Genomic DNA, 17,751 nt, shown 5'->3' on the forward strand with positions numbered 1-17,751 from the left:
ACCATCTCTCCCTCCCCTCCAGCCCCATATACAAGATTTCTCCCTTTCTTGCCCCCCTCTACCCCTTTGTCTCTCTCTCTCTTCCTTCCCTCCACCCTCATGCACCATCTTTCCCTCCTCTTCACCTGTGTCCAACATTTCTCCCTGTGTTCTCCCTCCCCCTTCATGCAACATTTCTCCTTCTCCATCCACCCCATATCTCTTGTCCCTATCCCCCTCTCCCTCCAGGCAGCATTTCTCCCTCTCCTCCCACTAAACAAGATTTCTCCCTCTGCTCCGCTGCCTGCCCGGTACCTTGGCTGAGTGAGCACCAAATGTAGCTATGCGCACCTCTCCCCAGGCTCCGCTTCGCCGCATGATCGTCGCTCCCTGCACTTTTCCTCTCGCCCGCCACGCTGCACGCTGTGCAGGCATTCACACAGGCAGTCGCACTCCCCCCCGCCGTGTCCATCCGCTCCTCTGATGCACTTCCTGTTAGGACCGGATAGACGCGGCAGGGGAGAGCACAGCCGCCTGCATGAATGGCAGCACCGCGCGACAGGCGAGAAGAAGAATGCTGAGCGATGCAGCGAAGCGGAGCCTGGGGAGAAGCAGCGAGCGAAGGATGTGAATGGGCGCCTGGGTGGGCCTGGAGGGAAAGTGGGTGGGCCTGGGCCCACCCAGGCCCACCCGTGGCTACGCCTCTGATTACTACCAAGAACATCGTGAAGACATAACTCACTTCCTTGGTTTAATGACGAACTGAAAAAACTAATAACTCAAACAAGGAGGCTTGAGCGCGCATGGAATAAAATGAAAGATGAACGAACATTCACTGCTTGGAAACAAATGCTAAGAAAATACATATATACCATCAGACAAACTAAAAGGTCATATTACAAATCCAAAATAGGGCCAGATTATAAAGATTTACATAAATTATTCCAATCTGTACATAATCTCCAAGATACCACACCGGTCACCTCAACTAATACAAATACCCCATCAGAAAATGACCTAGCCACTTACTTTAATGAGAAAATCATCAAGGTAAAATCCACCTTACCAACTAAATCCTCCGACCATGAATAATTCATTGAATGCTTGGAGCCAACCACTGAGGAATATCCTGCTGACCGAATTTGGACAAATTTCAACTTATTAAATGGAGGACACTGTCATCCAAGCGATCAACAAATTCACCAAATCCCACTGCAAACTAGATACATGTCCTAGTCACTTAATAAAATCTGCCCGTCAACGTTTCACAATAGACCTCACTTCCTACCTAAATTACATGCTCCAACATGGATCCTTCTCTTTGGATAAAGGCAATATATTACTTACTCCAATTCCCAAAGACCAGAAGAAAAAATTAAATGATATAACTAATTATCGCCCAGTCACATCCATCCCTCTTGTAACTAAGTTAATGGAAAGTCTAGTAACTAAACAACTGGCCAATTACTTGAGCAATTTCTCAGTATTACATGCATCCCAATCTGGATTCCGTGCTAATCATAGCACCGAAACAGTTCTTATAACACTTCTGACTAAATTCAAACAAATTATTGCAACTGGTAACAATGTTCTCCTCTTACAATTTGATATGTCCAGCGCGTTTGACATGGTCAACCACGGTATTCTATTAAACATTCTAGAATACTTTGGAATCAGAGGTAATGTACTGAATTGGTTCCATAGTTTCCTAAGTGCAAGAACATATTAACTCCTTCTATAACTCATCATAATATAATCCATAATCGTCTTCTGATGTTCTATTCCCAAATGATATCTTGAATTTACTCTGTCTTTTATAACTCATCATAATGTAATCCATAATCGTACTGTAACCAATTGTACTTCCATCATTCTCAAAGTATTGTAAGCCACACTGAGCCCGCAAATAGGTGGGAAAATGTGGGATACAAATGCAAATAAATAAATAAATAAATATTAGGTGATATTTAAATCGATCATATCATCACCATGGAGACCTGTATGTGGAGTACCTCAGGGATCACCGCTTTCACCAATTTTCTTTAACTTAATGATGTTACCACTGGCTAGATCACTATCCAACCAAGGTCTAAACTCATATATTTATGCTGACAATGTTACGATATATATTTCATTTAAAAATGACATATCAGAAATTGCAGATAAAATCAATCACAGCTTCCAATTAATGAACTCATGGGTGGATGCATTCCAGCTTAATCTTAATACAGAAAAGACACAATGCCTCATCCTTTCATCGCAGTATAATAAAACCAACTATACCAATATAAATATACCAAGTCACACTCTTCCTGTTGTGAACACCCTGAAACTTCTGGGTGTTACAATTGATCGAAATCTTACCCTAGATAGCCATGTGAAAAATGTTACAAAGAAAATGTTCTATGCAATGTGGAAGCTTAAAAGAGTGAAACCTTTCTTCCCAAGGGAGGTATTCCGCAAGCTGGTGCAATCATTGGTACTGAGCCATTTGGACTATTGTAATTCCATCTATGCAGGGTGCAAAGTACAAATCATCAAGAAACTACAGACTGCCCAAAACACCGCAGCCAGACTCATATTTGGAAAGGCGAAATATGAAAGTGCCAAACCCCTGAGAGAAAAGGTAGATTGGCTCCCATTAAAAGAACGAACTGCATTCAAAATCTGCACCTTAGCTCATGAAATCATTCATGGAGAAGCCCCATCATACATGTCAGACCTAATAGACTTGCCAGCAAGAAAAACAAAAAGTTAATCGCGCACCTTCTTAAATCTCCACTATCCCAACTGCAGAGGACTGAAATACAAATCAATACATACATCTAGCTTCTCCTACCTCTGCACGCAATTATGGAATGAACTACCAAATACAATAAAAACAACACATGACTTGGCAACCTTCCGGAAGTTACTGAAGACGAACTTGTTCAAAAAGACATACAAAAAGAATCCTTCATAACGACTTGACTCCTAAACTAAACCAGAACCAACAATACTGATGTCTTTTTAATTTGATTACCTCAATCACATTATCTTTATTTAACATTATATCTTATCCTGATCTCACTTATATGTTATGTTTTATCTAATTACTTACTCTTATCTCACTTATATGTAATGTATTTACTTACCCTAATTTACCTGATACTCTTCACAACTTAATTGTAACAATATACTGAACTTCTTATTCTGTTAATGATATTTGATATTACAACATAATGTAAGCTACATTGAGCCTGCAAATAGGTGGGAAAATGTGGGATACAAATGCGGCAAATAAATAAAATAAATAAATATTCTATTAAACATAGTAGACAGCTTTGGTATATGTGGCACAGTCCACAAATGGTTTCAAGAATTCTTGAAATCAAGATCTTACAAAGTGAAAATGAAAGGAACCTTATCCTCTCCTTGGTCACCGGATTGTGGCGTCCCTCAGGGTTCTCCACTGCCCATACTGTTTAATGTAACGATGTCACCACTAGGTAACAGACTAGAAACAGCAGGATTCAAACCATTCATATATGCTGACGATGTTACCATATACATAACCTTCAAAAAGAATATTCAAGACATCTTACAAAAGGCAAAACTTGGTTTAAATCTGATGGAAACCTGGGCCTCAGAATCCAAAGTAAAGCTAAATAAAGAAAAAACGAAATTCATGGTCATTACCAACCTATTTGACCAAAATGACTACAACAGTTTCACAACTGACAACACTTCATTCCCCATTGACAATAATCTGAAAATTCTAGGTATAATTATAGACAAACATTTAAGATTTTGATACTCAAGTTTCCTCAGTAATCACAAAATCTTTCAGGTCTCTTTGGAAACTGAAAAGGATCAGACCCTATTTTTCATCAGAAATATTCAGTCTATTGGTTCAATCACAATTCAATTACTGTAATGCCATATAAGCTGGCTGTAAGGAGAACCTGTTGAAAAATCTCCAAACAGCTCAAAACACTGCAGCCAGGTTCATATATTAAATCTCTCATTTTCAAAGTGCCTCCCCTTTATTAATCAAATTACACTGGCTTCCCATCAAAGTGAGAATCACCTTCAAATTATGTACCTTTATCTTTCAAATACTACACGGCACAGCTCCAGACTATTAATAAACCATTAATAAACTTACCTCAAAGAAACACTAAATATGAGGCAAGAAACTATCTCAGACTACACCTCCCAAATTGCAAAAAAGTAATCTACAAAACCGTCCACTCTGCAGACTTCACTTACCTAGGAACCAAATGCTGGAACTCCCTTTACCACCCAAAATAAGAAATATCCAGGAATATACTAGATTCCGCAAAATCCTCAAATCGTTCCTATTCAAAACAAGACCCTCGCAAAGAACAACCATAGCTCAAACAATTGTTACCTGAATTGGTTATTACTCTACCATTAGCCTTCTCTTTGCTTCATGTACAATTTCTCATTCATAATAGATTTTCTAAATGTTAAACTTCCATAGTTATCCCAGTATGTTTATGATACTGTATTGCAAAATTGGATTCCAACAACAAATTATTTTCTTATTTATTATTCTTTGTTATGTATCCTATACTGTTTATTGTAAGCCACAATGAACTCAAACTTGTTTGGGATAATGTGGGATATAAATGTCACAAATAAATAAATCAATAAATCCACTAGCATGCCTTAGTAAAAGGGATCCTAAGTTAGGGTAGCCTTGTTGTTAACTTTATGCGGTTACTTAGCCGGTTAGCAGGCTGAAAATGACCGCTAACAGCTAAGTTTGCGTTTCAACCATGTCTCCCCCTTACCCTATCCGGTTTAGTCGCCTTCAGATCCTCAGGGGATGGCTGATTACTGGGGAGATTCAGTAGCAGTAATCAGTTAACCCTCTCCTTGCCATTTAAATTGCCCAATATTAATATTACTCTGCCCATAAAGGATTGTATGTGGACATATGAGTATGGTGTTATCCCTCAGACAGCAGGGATCTCCAGGAAACATCTGTGGAACTAAAGAGTGACAGAAAATCAAATGGAAAATAGTTTTTATTTATTTGTTTTACTTCAGTGCTTTATATACTGCAGGTGATCCCTGAGGTGACTATTGCGCTCATTTTCGAAAGACGAGGCCCATCTTTTGACATAAATTGGGAGATGGACGTCCTTCTCACAGGGCCGTCCAAATCGGTATAATCAAAAGCCGATTTTGGACGGCCCTAACTGCTTTCTGTCACAGGGACGGCCAAAGTTCAAGGGGGCATGTTGGAGGCGTACCAAAGGCGGGACTTGGGGCGTGCCTAACACTAGGACGTCCTCGACCCATAATCGAAAGAAACAAGGACGTCCCTGACGAACACTTGGACGACTTTACCTGGTCGTGTTTTTCTTACGAGCAAGGCACAAAAAGGTGCCTGAACTGACCAGATAACCACTGAAGAGAATCGGGGATCACTTCCCCATACTCCCCCAGTGGTCACTAACTCCCTACAACCCTCAAACAACATCTTTAAAAATATTTTGTGCCCTACGAGAGCTACAATATAAGTTTATTATGCGTCTGTATATCTCACCTCACAGAGCCTTCAGAGCCACTCTGAGACCCCAGGATGACTGTCCGAAGTGTTCGGGCCTAGGGGCACATTTGGGCCACATGTTTTGGCTCTGTCCCCCGGTGCGAATCTTTTGGACCCGACTATGTGCTTTTGTGTCAGGGATCTGGGGAATTGACTGGCACCCTACCCCCACACTTTTATTTGATGTATATCAGGTGGAGGGCCGTCGTAAGAAGGGAATGGTGGCATTTTTCCGAAGAGCAGTCATCATGGGGAAAAAGACTATACTGCTTGGTTGGCTGTCAGCAGACCCACCTACTCTGCAGTGGTGAATATCCCTCGCGATCTCTTTGAGTGCAATAGAGCGCAGAGATGTGGTTGACCTAGCCTCGAAAAGGGGAGACCACCTGTTCCAATGTTGGTCTCCATTCTGGGACACATTAACACTGGTAGCCCGCAGTAGGATTTTGAATGGCTAAGCCCACAAAGGGGGGGGGGGGGGGGGAAGACGTTGGGGAGGGAGGGGGGATCTGGGGGTATGTAGGTGTACAGAGCGGACATTGGACAAAAGGAAAATGTTGTGATTCTGATAGTTTATTACTTTTACCGCGTTTTCTTGTTCTTATATAAATAAAGATTTAAAAATATATATATATACAGTATATATTTCGTACCAGCCTCTATGCCAGCCTCAGATGTCATAATCAGGTTCGTCACAGCAGTATGCAGGTCCCTGGAGCAATTTTAGTGGTTGCAGTGCACTTCAGGCAGGCGGAGCCAGCCCCATCCCCCCCCCCCCACCTGTTATGTCTGTGGAGGAAACAGCAAGCCCTACAAAACCCACCACAAACCCACTGTACCCACATCTAGGTGCCCCCCTTCACCCATAAGGGCTATTGTAGTGGTGTACAGTTGGGGTTAATGGGTTTTGGGGGGGTTGGTGGGCTCAGCACACAAGGTAAGGGAGCTATGTACCTGGGAGTAATTTATGAAGTCCACTGCAGTGCCCCCTAGGGTGCCCTGTTGGTGTCCTGGCATGTGAGGGGGACTAGTGCACTACAAATGCTGGCTTGTCCCATGACCAAATGGCTTGCATTTGGTCGAAACGAAAGATGGACGTCAATCTTGGTTTGAAAATACGGGTTTCCCCGCCCCTGGATGGGGACGTTTTGTGAGGACGTCATCAAAACTTCGACGTCCCTTTCGATTATGTCCCTCCACCGGGTTTACAGTTTCTATTGCAGGTACTTTGCAATGTCTCTAGCGGGATCACAATCTAAGTTAAACACTGTTCCTGGGCCAACAGAGCTGTAGAGGGAATGGGCCAACAGAGCTGCAGAGGGAATTGAACCCAGTTCCCCAGGATCTGAACCCAGTGCTGACCTTCAGTATTTATGACAGATCATAAAAGACAGATTACATAGAAGTACAATGAGTCCCTGCCCTACTGAGCTTACAGTCTCACTTAATATACCTCATGATTATTGATTCCCCCGAGGATAGAGCTGTAGATTTTCATGTTATTCAGTATATAATCACAATATCTTATAGCATCTGTTGCTTTCACTATGTCATTGAAACCCTTTACATTTATAGGCTCTAATCCCATCTCTGTCACTCTTACTGTGCCATTGAGGTCTCTCCTCACATTCATGAGCTCTAATCCCATCTCTGTCACTCTCACTGTTAAATTGAAACCTCACCTGACATTCACAGGTTCTGATCCAATCTCTGTCCCTCATATTATACTTCTAGTGCAACAAAGCCCGTTTCGTCAAAAATGAAACGGGCACTAGCAAGGTTATCATGTAATGGCGATTATGTTTTTAAGGCAACCGTTAGGACAAATGTGCTATAATGATAAGGAATAATTGGGAAGAGTGTAGAATGAGGAATATGCTGTGTGGATAGGGGATGTGGATTGTTTTCTCTATGGTGTTGGAAGTGGGGGTTTTTTGTGATGTACAGTACGTTGGAGTGTCCCTCTGCTTCTCATCTGTCCCCTGTCCTTCCCTGCTTGTCCAGTGATTTTTCCCTCCACTCCCATCTATGTCCAGGGATTCTCCTCTGCCCTGCCCTCCCCTCCGTGTCCCGCAATTTTCCCCTCGCCTCCCATCTCATCAATATCCAGCAATTCGCCTCTGCCCTGTCCTCCCATCACTTCTGACGTACAGTTCGTTGGAGTGTCCTTCTGCTTCTTCTCTCTCCCCTGCCCTCCCCTCCATATCCAGCAATTGTTCTCTCCCATCTATGTGCAGCAATTCTCCTGTGCCCTGCCCAGGGCCGTGCCTAGGGTTTCTGGTGCCCCCCGGAGACTATCAGTTGGTGCCCCCCCCCCCATAATCAGGCACTCTTTCATAATTTCAGTCAACTTAGATCAAACAACAATTCTCACACACACAGAGCTCACAGCTGCATGTCTCTCTTGGCCAAACTAGTTGCTCTCACTCTGTTCCCAGGCAGATTTCTAACAGGAGCTGATCATCCAATCAGAGAGCTCTATTTGAATGCAGATTAACATACAGACACTCTAATGGGAATTTTTAGTCTAAAACACTAGATAAACCCTTCATTTTTGGATCAAACTTCACATTTTTGATCAGACCCATGCCCTAACATTAAGGCTGTAAATATTTCCATCAATTTTTACCCATAAATATGCAAATGAGAACCTTCCAAAAATGGACTAAGTTGCATATGATTTAAACAAATCTGAGCATATGACAACCAAGTACAGACTCCCAGCACCTGAATTCTGCAATTAGATTTAATGCAAATACTTTTAAAACTTATTTTTAGCACTTTTAAAATTTCAGGTGTCAGTGCAGGTCTCCTTGGTATGAATTGCTCATGTGCAGGAATTCATCCTAGTTAAATATCTCCCTGGCAACCCAGGACACCTCCAGCCAACCCCCCTGCTCTCCCAGCAGTAAGGTAATCAAATCAAACCAATTTCTACAACTGGTTACATATATAAAAACAAACACAAAATAAAGCAATTAGATTTTCACTTACCAGCTCTTCAACATGTCAGCTAAACTTCCTCTTTTGAAACTACTGTTGAAACCATCAGCCAATGAAATGGCTTTTAGCTGTAGCTCTCCCAGGTTACCTGATAATTATGCACACAACATTGCAGTCATGACCTCCTCTCGGTGTATATGATGCTCAGAACCCCCCCCCCCCCCCAAAAAAAAAAACAAACAAACTTTGAACCACTTACAGATTTTAACAATTACACTATTTATTTTTTTTATTTCTCCCCAGTCTCACTTGCACACCTCCCTTCAAACCTGTTCTCTTTAATTTGAATGTTGTTCAAGCTCACCCTGACTGAAGAGTTCTTCCCATACCAAAGACATATATAGCACTGGTTGTAATCTTTCAAGCAACTTACATAGTAACATAGTAGATGACGGCAGAAAAAGACCTACACGGTCCATCCAGTCTGCCCAACAAGATAAATTCAAATGTGCTACTCTCTTCAGGGCACAGACCATATAAGTCTGGCCAGCACTATCCCCGCCTCCCAACCACCAGTCCCACCTCCCACCACCAGCTCTGGCACAGACCGTATAAGTCTGCCAAGCACTAGTCCCGCCTCCCAACCACCAGCCCCGGCACAGACCGTATAAGTCTGCCCAGCACTATCCCCACCTCCCAACCACCAACCAAATTTGGGCGTCAGATGCCACTTGGTGTGCATCTGCTACGCCCGTCCACAGATAAAATATTTTCCAGACATGCGTAGTGGACTCACACCAAAAATCAAGTGGCCTAGTAAAAGGGGCCCTCAAGAAATAAATCAGGACAGAAGCAGGATTTTATGAAATCATAAGGAAGAGCAGCAGAGCTTCCCAGATTTATTTGTATATAAGACTCTGGTAACATAACTACAAGTTCTCAAGCAGAGAGAGAGAGTCTGGGAATGTTAATCCTGAGTCCTGATGTTTAATCCCAGGCTGGTACCTGGCGGATTCTCAAAGGAAATTCAGAATAAGTCCCAAAGAAAGGTCGGAGTTTACCTGTGAAGGTGTCGGTGAAGGTGGAGAGATGAGATTTCTTCTCTGCATCATAAAACGAGACCTTTCCTGCCTCATAGTCCAGCAGAATCCCCACTGCCCGGGGGAACTCACTCAGGGGGAGCTGGGTCAGAGGGGAGGTGAGGGCCCAGCATCCCTGATTATTCCACAGCTCCACAGTCCAGAATCCTTCCTCAGGTGACAGTGTGATCTCCCCCTTCCTCCTCACAGAGTCTTTACACACTCCCAATGTCCAGTAACTCACACCCCCCACCTCCACCTCCCAGTAATGTCTCCCTGAGGTGAAGCCCTCACTCCCCAGCACATAGGGATAAGGATCAAATCTCTGAGGAGTTTCCGGCACTTTCTGTCTTGTGTTTCCCCTTCTGACACTTTTCCGATCTTCAGACAGGGCGAGAACAGGACCAGCAGTTTCAGGATCCAGAGTCACATTTACTGCAGAGAGGAGACACATTAATAAACATGAGCAAACACTTCTCATTAGCTTATCACACACCCACCACTAACCCATTGGCTCCTCACACACAGAGCTCTAACCCTCATTGGCTCCTCACATACCCAACTCTAACCCTCATTGGCTTCTCCTGCACCTACCTCTAACCCTCATTTCCTGGTTCTTCAGTCAATCACTTTTTCTATGACAGGAGCTCTGCTATTGGCTATTTTCACCTTCCTGCCTCATAGATTTTACTCATCTTATTGGTTCTCCAAAGACAAGCAGGCCAATATTCTCACTGATGGGTGACGTCACGTCGGCCCGGAGGACTTTCCAGCAAAGTCCATGACAAAGTCTAAAATGTCCCCCGTCGCGCGGGCGGATGCAGTGCGCATGCGCGCGTCCACTTTCCCGCCCGCCGCGCGGGCACATTCCTCAGTTTTTTCTTCTCCGCGTCTGAGGTGACACGGAGCTCGACGTTCTCGTCTTCGTGTTCCTCCTGTGCCCGGAGGTGAAGAAAGAAAAAAGCGAAGTATCCTTTTTTTGTTATCTTAGATTGTTTTCGTTTATTAAGTTTCCTTTATTTTAGTCTGCGATTTTATTTAAATCGCTCGGTCGGGTATTTTTCCCGTCTTTTTCTTTTGTTTTTCTGTGTCATTATTTTTCTAGACACAATCGCGTCTTTTGATTTGGCAGGGACAATTTTTCCCGAGATGTCAACGAAGACGCCCAGCGGCTTCAAGCCTTGTGCCCGCTGCCATCGGGCCATCTCTGGCACTGATACACACTCGTGGTGTATTCAGTGCCTTGGGCCGGACCACCGCTCGGAGAGTTGTAAATTGTGTCTCGCCATGAAGAAGCGGACACTGCTCTCTCGAGACGCCCAGAGAGAGAAGATTTTTGGGCCCGGTGCTTCGGCGTCGGCGCCAAGTCGGTGCCGATGAAGTCGGTGCCGTCGAGGATGATGTCTTCGAGGCCGGCGTCGTCGAGGTCGACGTCGAAGGAGGCGTCGGCACCGGGAGACAGGGGACAGGCTGCCATTAGACCCATGCACGCTGGGAGCAGTGATGCATCGAGTGGGTCTCCACCCGCCTCGGCGCCTCCTGCTGTGCAGGCCCCCCGGGACCGTCCTGCGTCGGACCCGGCCCCGAGGAGACGTGTGGATTCCACGTCCTCCTCTCCGGTGCCGAGGAGTCTCGATGACATGCGTCGGGCGAAGGCCAAGAAGCATCGTCGTCGATCTCCTTCGAGACACGGCACCGGGAGCTCCGGGTCATCGATACACTCGATACCCGAGAAGCGTCGGTGCCGAGAGGATCGCTCTCCCTCTATTACTGAGGTTCCGACGCGTGGGGTCGCTGGCAGCCGAGTCCCCACTCCCCAACCTCAGCAGACTTTGCCTCCGACACCTCAACCGACCCCACAGCCTTTTCCGACACCAGCTGTGGATGAGAGTATGCAGGCCATGTTCCCATTTTTCATGAACATGATGCAGCAGTGGCAGTCGGCATCGAGGTTGTCGGTGCCGACGGCGTCGACGGGGCCGGTGTCGATGTTTTCAGAGGCACCGGTGCCGACGGCGTCGAAGGTGTCGACATTGCCGATGCCGGATGTTCCTGCATCAGGCCTTCAGCCTGTGGTGAGGTCTGTCTCACCGGTGCCGTCTCCGGTGCCGGTGCCTTTGACTTCCCAAGTTGACTCTCCCGAGGCATCGGAGCAGGAAGCTTCCCCGGAGCCTCAGGGACCATCAACTTCTCGGTACCATCATAGAGGCCATCAAGCCTCTTCGTCGAGACGGGCTCAGATTCGGGCGGCTCTGTCTGAGCTTTTAGCCCCATCTGATGGTACCTCATCCGAGGATGATGAAGGAATGCATGGGGAGTTCTCTGGCGAGGATTCTCAAGGCATCCCATCTGACTCCACTCCCTCGCCACAAAGGCAGCTGTCTCCTCCCGAGAGCTTGTCTTTTTCATCTTTTGTTCGGGAGATGTCTGAGGCCATCCCCTTCCCCGTGGAAATTGTGGACGAGCCCAGAGCCAAAATGCTTGAGGTTCTGGACTATCCATCTCCACCTTCATCTTCTGCTACAGTTCCTTTTCATGAGACTCTTAAGGAACTTATGCTGAGGAACTGGGAGAAGCCTTTTTCAAGTCCAACCGTCCCTAAAAAAGCTGAGTCCCAATATAGGATCCACGGGGAACCCAGTCTCATGCAGACCCAATTGCCTCATGATTCAGCGGTGGTGGATTCTGCCCTCAGAAGAGCCAAGAGTTCCAGAAATTTCTCCTCGGCGCCCCCGGGGTGGGAATATGCAACTCTGGACTCTTTTGGGAGGAAGGCGTATCAGGCTGGTCTGCTCGCTTCCAAAATCCAGTCTTACCAACTCTTCACGAGTGTGCATTTACGGAACTCTGTGAGGCAACTTGAGAGTTTAGTAGATACACTCCCTGAGGAGAAAGCTGAACCCTTTCGCCAAGTGATCAGGCAGCAGAAGGCGTGTCGCAAGTTCCTGTCCAGGGGCATTTTTGACACTTGCGATGTGACATCTCGCTTTTCCGCTCAAGGTATAGCGATGCGCAGGCTCTCATAGCTGCGTGCCTCTAACCTGGAGGAAAGAACTCAGCGGAAAATAGCAGATATCCCATGCCGGGGGGATCACCTTTTTGGAGAGAAGGTTGAAGAGATGATTGATCATCTCTACCAGCGTGACAACGCTATGGATTCTCTCTCCCGCCGGGCGCCTTCTGCAACCACTTCCACTGCTAGGAAGTTTTTTAAGGGAAAGAGAAGTGCTCCCTACGCTTCTAGAAATCGTAGGTACACTCCTTATTCCCGTCAGCCGGTTCAGGTTCGACCCCAGCCCGCTCGCTCTCGTCAGCAGCGGGCACCGAAGCAGCCCCCTGCAGCTCCCCAGCAAAAACCAGGGACGGGTTTTTGACTGGCTCCAGCAGAGCATAGCCGAAGTCAAAGTACCTGTGCCGAACGATCTGCCGGTCGGAGGGAGGTTAAAATTTTTTCACCAAAGGTGGCCTTTCGTAACCTCCGACCAGTGGGTTCTTCAAATAGTCCGGTGCGGGTACACCCTCAATTTGATTTCCAAACCTCCAAATTGCCCACCAGGAGCTCAGTCTTTCAGCTCCTACCACAAGCAGATACTTGCAGAGGAACTCTCCGCCCTTCTCAGCGCCAATGCGGTCGAGCCCGTACCACCAGGGCAGGAAGGGCTGGGATTCTATTCCAGGTATTTCCTTGTGGAAAAGAAAACAGGGGGGATGCGTCCCATCCTAGACCTAAGGGCCCTGAACAAATATCTGGTCAAAGAAAAGTTCAGGATGCTTTCCCTGGGCACTCTTCTTCCCATGATTCAGAAAAACGATTGGCTATGCTCTCTGGACTTGAAGGATGCTTACACTCACATACCGATACTTCCAGCCCACAGGAAGTATCTTCGGTTTCGGCTGGGAACACAGCACTTTCAGTACTGTGTTTTGCCTTTTGGCTTGGCGTCTGCACCCAGGGTTTTTACAAAGTGCCTGGCAGTTGTGGCAGCGTCGCTACGCAGACTGGGAGTGCATGTGTTCCCTTATCTGGACGATTGGCTGGTGAAGAACACCTCCCCGCAAGAAACTTTGCAGTCTATGCGGATGACTATTCAGGTGCTAGAGATGCTGGGCTTTGTCATCAATTACCCCAAGTCCCATCTCGTCCCTGTGCAAAAATTGGAATTCATAGGAGCTCTGTTATGCACACAGACAGCTTGTGCTTATCTCCCAGGACCCAGGGCAGACAGACTTCTGTCTCTGGTTTCCAAAGTGCAAGCATCTCAGCAGGTCACAGCTCGGCAGATGTTGAGATTGCTTGGCCACATGGCCTCCACAGTTCATGTGACACCCATGGCACGTCTACACATGAGATCGGCTCAATGGACCCTAGCTTCTCAGTGGTTTCAAGCCACAGGGAATCTAGAGGATGTTGTCCGGCTGTCCACCAATTTTCGAAATTCCCTCAGTTGGTGGACCATTCGATCCAATCTGGTCTTGGGACGCCCATTCCAAATTCCTCAGCCTCAAAAAGTGCTGACGACGGATGCATCCCTCCTCGGGTGGGGAGCGCATGTAGATGGGCTTCACACTCAAGGAGCTTGGTCTCTTCAGGAGAAGCATCTCCAGATCAACCTCCTGGAATTGCGAGCGATCTGGAACGCTCTGAAGGCATTCAGAGATCGGCTAGCCAACAAAATTGTTCTCATTCAGACAGACAATCAAGTGGCGATGTATTACACCAACAAGCAAGCAAGGGGGTACCGGATCCCGTCCTCTGTGCCAGGAGGCCGTGCAGATGTGGCTATGGGCCTATCAAAACGGAATGTTTCTCCAAGCCACTTATCTAGCCGGTGTAAACAATGGTCTGGCCGACAGGCTGAGCAGAGTTATGCGGCCTCACGAGTGGTCCTTGAACATGACTATTGCCAAAAAGATCTTTCGAGTTTGGGGAACTCCATCGATAGATCTTTTTGCTTCCCAGGACACTCACAAGGTTCCTCAATTCTGTTCCAGACTCCAGGCCCACGGCAGACTAGCGTCGGATGCCTTCCTCCTTTTTTGGGGGACAGGACTCCTGTACGCTTATCCTCCCATCCCTTTAGTGGGGAAGACTCTCCTGAAACTCAAGCAGGACCAGGGAACCATGATTCTGATAGCGCCTTTTTGGCCCCGCCAGATATGGTTTCCCCTTCTTCTGGAACTTTCGTCAGAAGATCCATGGAGATTGGATTGTTTTCCGACCCTCATTACTCAGAACGAGGGGGCGCTTCTACATCCCAACCTCCGGTCTCTAGCTCTCACGGCCTGGATGTTGCGAGCATAGAGGTTGCCTCCTTTGGTCTCTCTGAGGGTGTCTCCAGAGTTCTGTTTGCTTCCAGGAAAGATTCCACACATAAGTGTTACTCTTTTAAATGGAGGAGGTTTGCCGTCTGGTGTGACAGTAACGGTTTAGATCCTTTCTCTTGTCCTGCACAGACCTTGCTTGAGTACCTTCTGCATTTATCCGAGTCTGGTCTTATCATTCACATGTTGATGGCTTGCCGATTTCTGGACAGCCTTTAGTCATGCGTTTCATGAGAGGTTTGTTTTTGTCAAAGCCCCCTATCAAACCTCCTCCAGTGCCATGGGATCTCAATGTCGTTCTCACCCAGCTGATGACAACTCCTTTCGAGCCACTGGATTCCTGCCATCTGAAGTACTTGACCTTGAAGGTCATTTTCTTGGTGGCTGTTACTTCAGCTCGTAGGGTCAGTGAGCTTCAAGCCCTGGTAGTTCATGCACCATTCCTTGTCTTTCATCATGACAGAGTAGTCCTCCGCACCCACCCAAAGTTTCTACCGAAGGTGGTGTCGGAGTTCCATCTGAACCAGTCTTGCCAACATTCTTTCCCCCTCCTCACTTGAGCCCGGGCGAAAGCAAGTTGCACACTTTGGACTGTAAAAGAGCACTGGCCTGTTACGTGGAGCGGACGCGCCCCTTCAGAAAGTCCGCCCATCTGTTTGTTTCTTTTAATCCCAACAAGAGGGGAGTTGCTGTCGGAAAACGCACCATCTCTAATTGGCTAGCAGATTGCATTTCCTTCTCTTACGCCCAAGCCGGGCTGACTTTGGACGGTCATGTCACGGCTCATAATGTTAGAGCCATGGCTGCGTCGGTGGCTCATCTAAAGTCAGCCACCATAGAAGAGATTTGCAAAGCTGCGACGTGGGCTTCGATCCACACATTCACATCACATTACTGCCTTCAGCAGCATAGCCGACGCGACAGTCGGTTTGGGCAGTCGGTGCTGCAGAGTCTGTTTGGGGTTTAGAATCCAACTCCACCCCCCTAGGCCCATGTTTATTCTGTTCCAGGCTGCACTCTCAATAGTTGAATTTGGTTTCAGGTCAATTTTGTTTTTTGTCCTCGCCGTTGCGGGACCCAATTGACCATTCTTTGTTGTGTTGAGTGAGCCTGGGGGCTAGGGATACCCCATCAGTGAGAATATTGGCCTGCTTGTCTTTGGAGAAAGAGTAGTTACTCACCTGTAACAGGTGTTCTCCGAAGACAGCAGGCAATATATTCTCACAACCCTCCCACCTCCCCTTTGGAGTTGTATTCCTCTAATTCTTGTAATTAACTGAGGAATGTGCCCGCGCGGCGGGCGGGAAAGTGGACGCGTGCATGCGCACTGCATCCGCCCGCGCGACGGGGGACATTTTAGACTTTGTCATGGACTTTGCTGGAAAGTCCTCCGGGCCGACGTGACGTCACCCATCAGTGAGAATATATTGCCTGCTGTCTTCGGAGAACACCTGTTACAGGTGAGTAACTACTCTATATCAGCTTTTCAGTGTTCCCTATTAGAACAAGTCTATTCATACCAAGGAGGTTGGATAAAAACAGGAGATGGGATGACGTCAAAACTTTGAACCCACTTAGGTTAATCTATGTTTCCCTTCCCCCACTCAGCCGTCATCCCCGTACTCTCAAAACAAAGCAAGCAAATATGAGCTGCTGCATCCTCCTTGTCATTCTTTATTACTGCTTAGCACAAAGAAATTATTTAACTAGTCAGGAGACATTTTTGGCCAGTTAAATTGCTTTGAATATCGACCCCTGAGTGCCTTGAAACAAACAAACAAAAAATCTGAGTAATAAAAATAACTTCTTCCATCTACTGTTCTTCCACCCAAAATATTGAATTAAAAAAAAAGAGCTCTGACTATATAACACCAGTAAAGGTGCATCTCCCCCCCCCCCCCCCCATCAAGTGGAGGAGTGGCCTAGTGGTTAGGGTGGTGGACTCTGGTCCTGAGGAACTGAGTTCGATTCCCACTTCAGGCACAGGCAGCTCCTTGTGACTCTGGGCAAGTCACTTAACCCTCCATTGCCCCATGTAAGCCGCATTGAGCCTGCCATGAGTGGAAAAGTGCGGGGTACAAATGTAACAAAAATAAAATAGATACTATTGGAGATTCTACATGGAATGTTGCTACTATTGGAGATTCTACATGGAATGTTGCTATTCCACTAGCAACATTCCATGTAGAAGACTGCACAGGCTTCTGTTTCTGTGAGTCTGACGTCCTGCACGTACGTGCACCACATTGGTGATCTGCAAGGGCCGACTTCTACATGGAATGTTGCTAGTGGAATGTACGTGCAGGACGTCAGACTCACAGAATCAGAAGCCTGCGCGGCCACATTGGTGATCTGCAAGGGCCGACTTCTACATGGAATAGTGGAATAGCAACATTCCATGTAGAATCTCAAATAGTAGCAACAGTGGAGGAGTGGCCTTTAGGGTGGTGGACTTTGTGGTCCTGGGTAACTGAGGAACTGAGTTTGATTCCCACTTCAGGCACAGGCAGCTCCTTGTGACTCTGGGCAAGTCACTTAACCCTCTATTGCCCCAGGTACAAATAAGTATCTGTAAGCCGCATTGAGCCTGCCATGAGTGGGAAAGCGCGGGGTACAAATGTAACTAAAATAAAAAATAAAATAAATATCTCCATTTCCCCCACCCCAGATCCAGCACATCTTCTTCTCCCCACCCCAGGGTTACCATATGGCTCCAGAGAAAGGAGGACACATTGAGCTAGTCCGGGTTTTGCTTCCATTGAAAGCAATGGAAGTAAAACCCAGACTGGCTCAATCTGTCCCATCCCACAGGTTCAGTGTTGTTATCCTATTCCAGAAGAGGACACATCCCACTGCACCAGATGG

The 17,751-nt window shown here is 46.6% G+C and overlaps 1 protein-coding gene across 1 annotated transcript in view; it reads right to left on the reverse strand.

The window, feature by feature from the left end:
- Nucleotides 1–17,751, reverse strand: part of LOC115468203 — a 116,219-nt gene that overhangs the window by 69,595 nt on the left and 28,873 nt on the right. The window contains exon 8 of the mRNA XM_030199740.1: nt 9,485–9,999. Within this exon, the coding sequence (XP_030055600.1) occupies nt 9,485–9,999 (515 nt within the window). The remainder of the gene's footprint in view (nt 1–9,484; nt 10,000–17,751) is intronic.

This window comes from Microcaecilia unicolor, chromosome 4 (assembly GCF_901765095.1).
Source record: "Microcaecilia unicolor chromosome 4, aMicUni1.1, whole genome shotgun sequence".
NCBI lineage: Eukaryota > Metazoa > Chordata > Amphibia > Gymnophiona > Siphonopidae > Microcaecilia > Microcaecilia unicolor.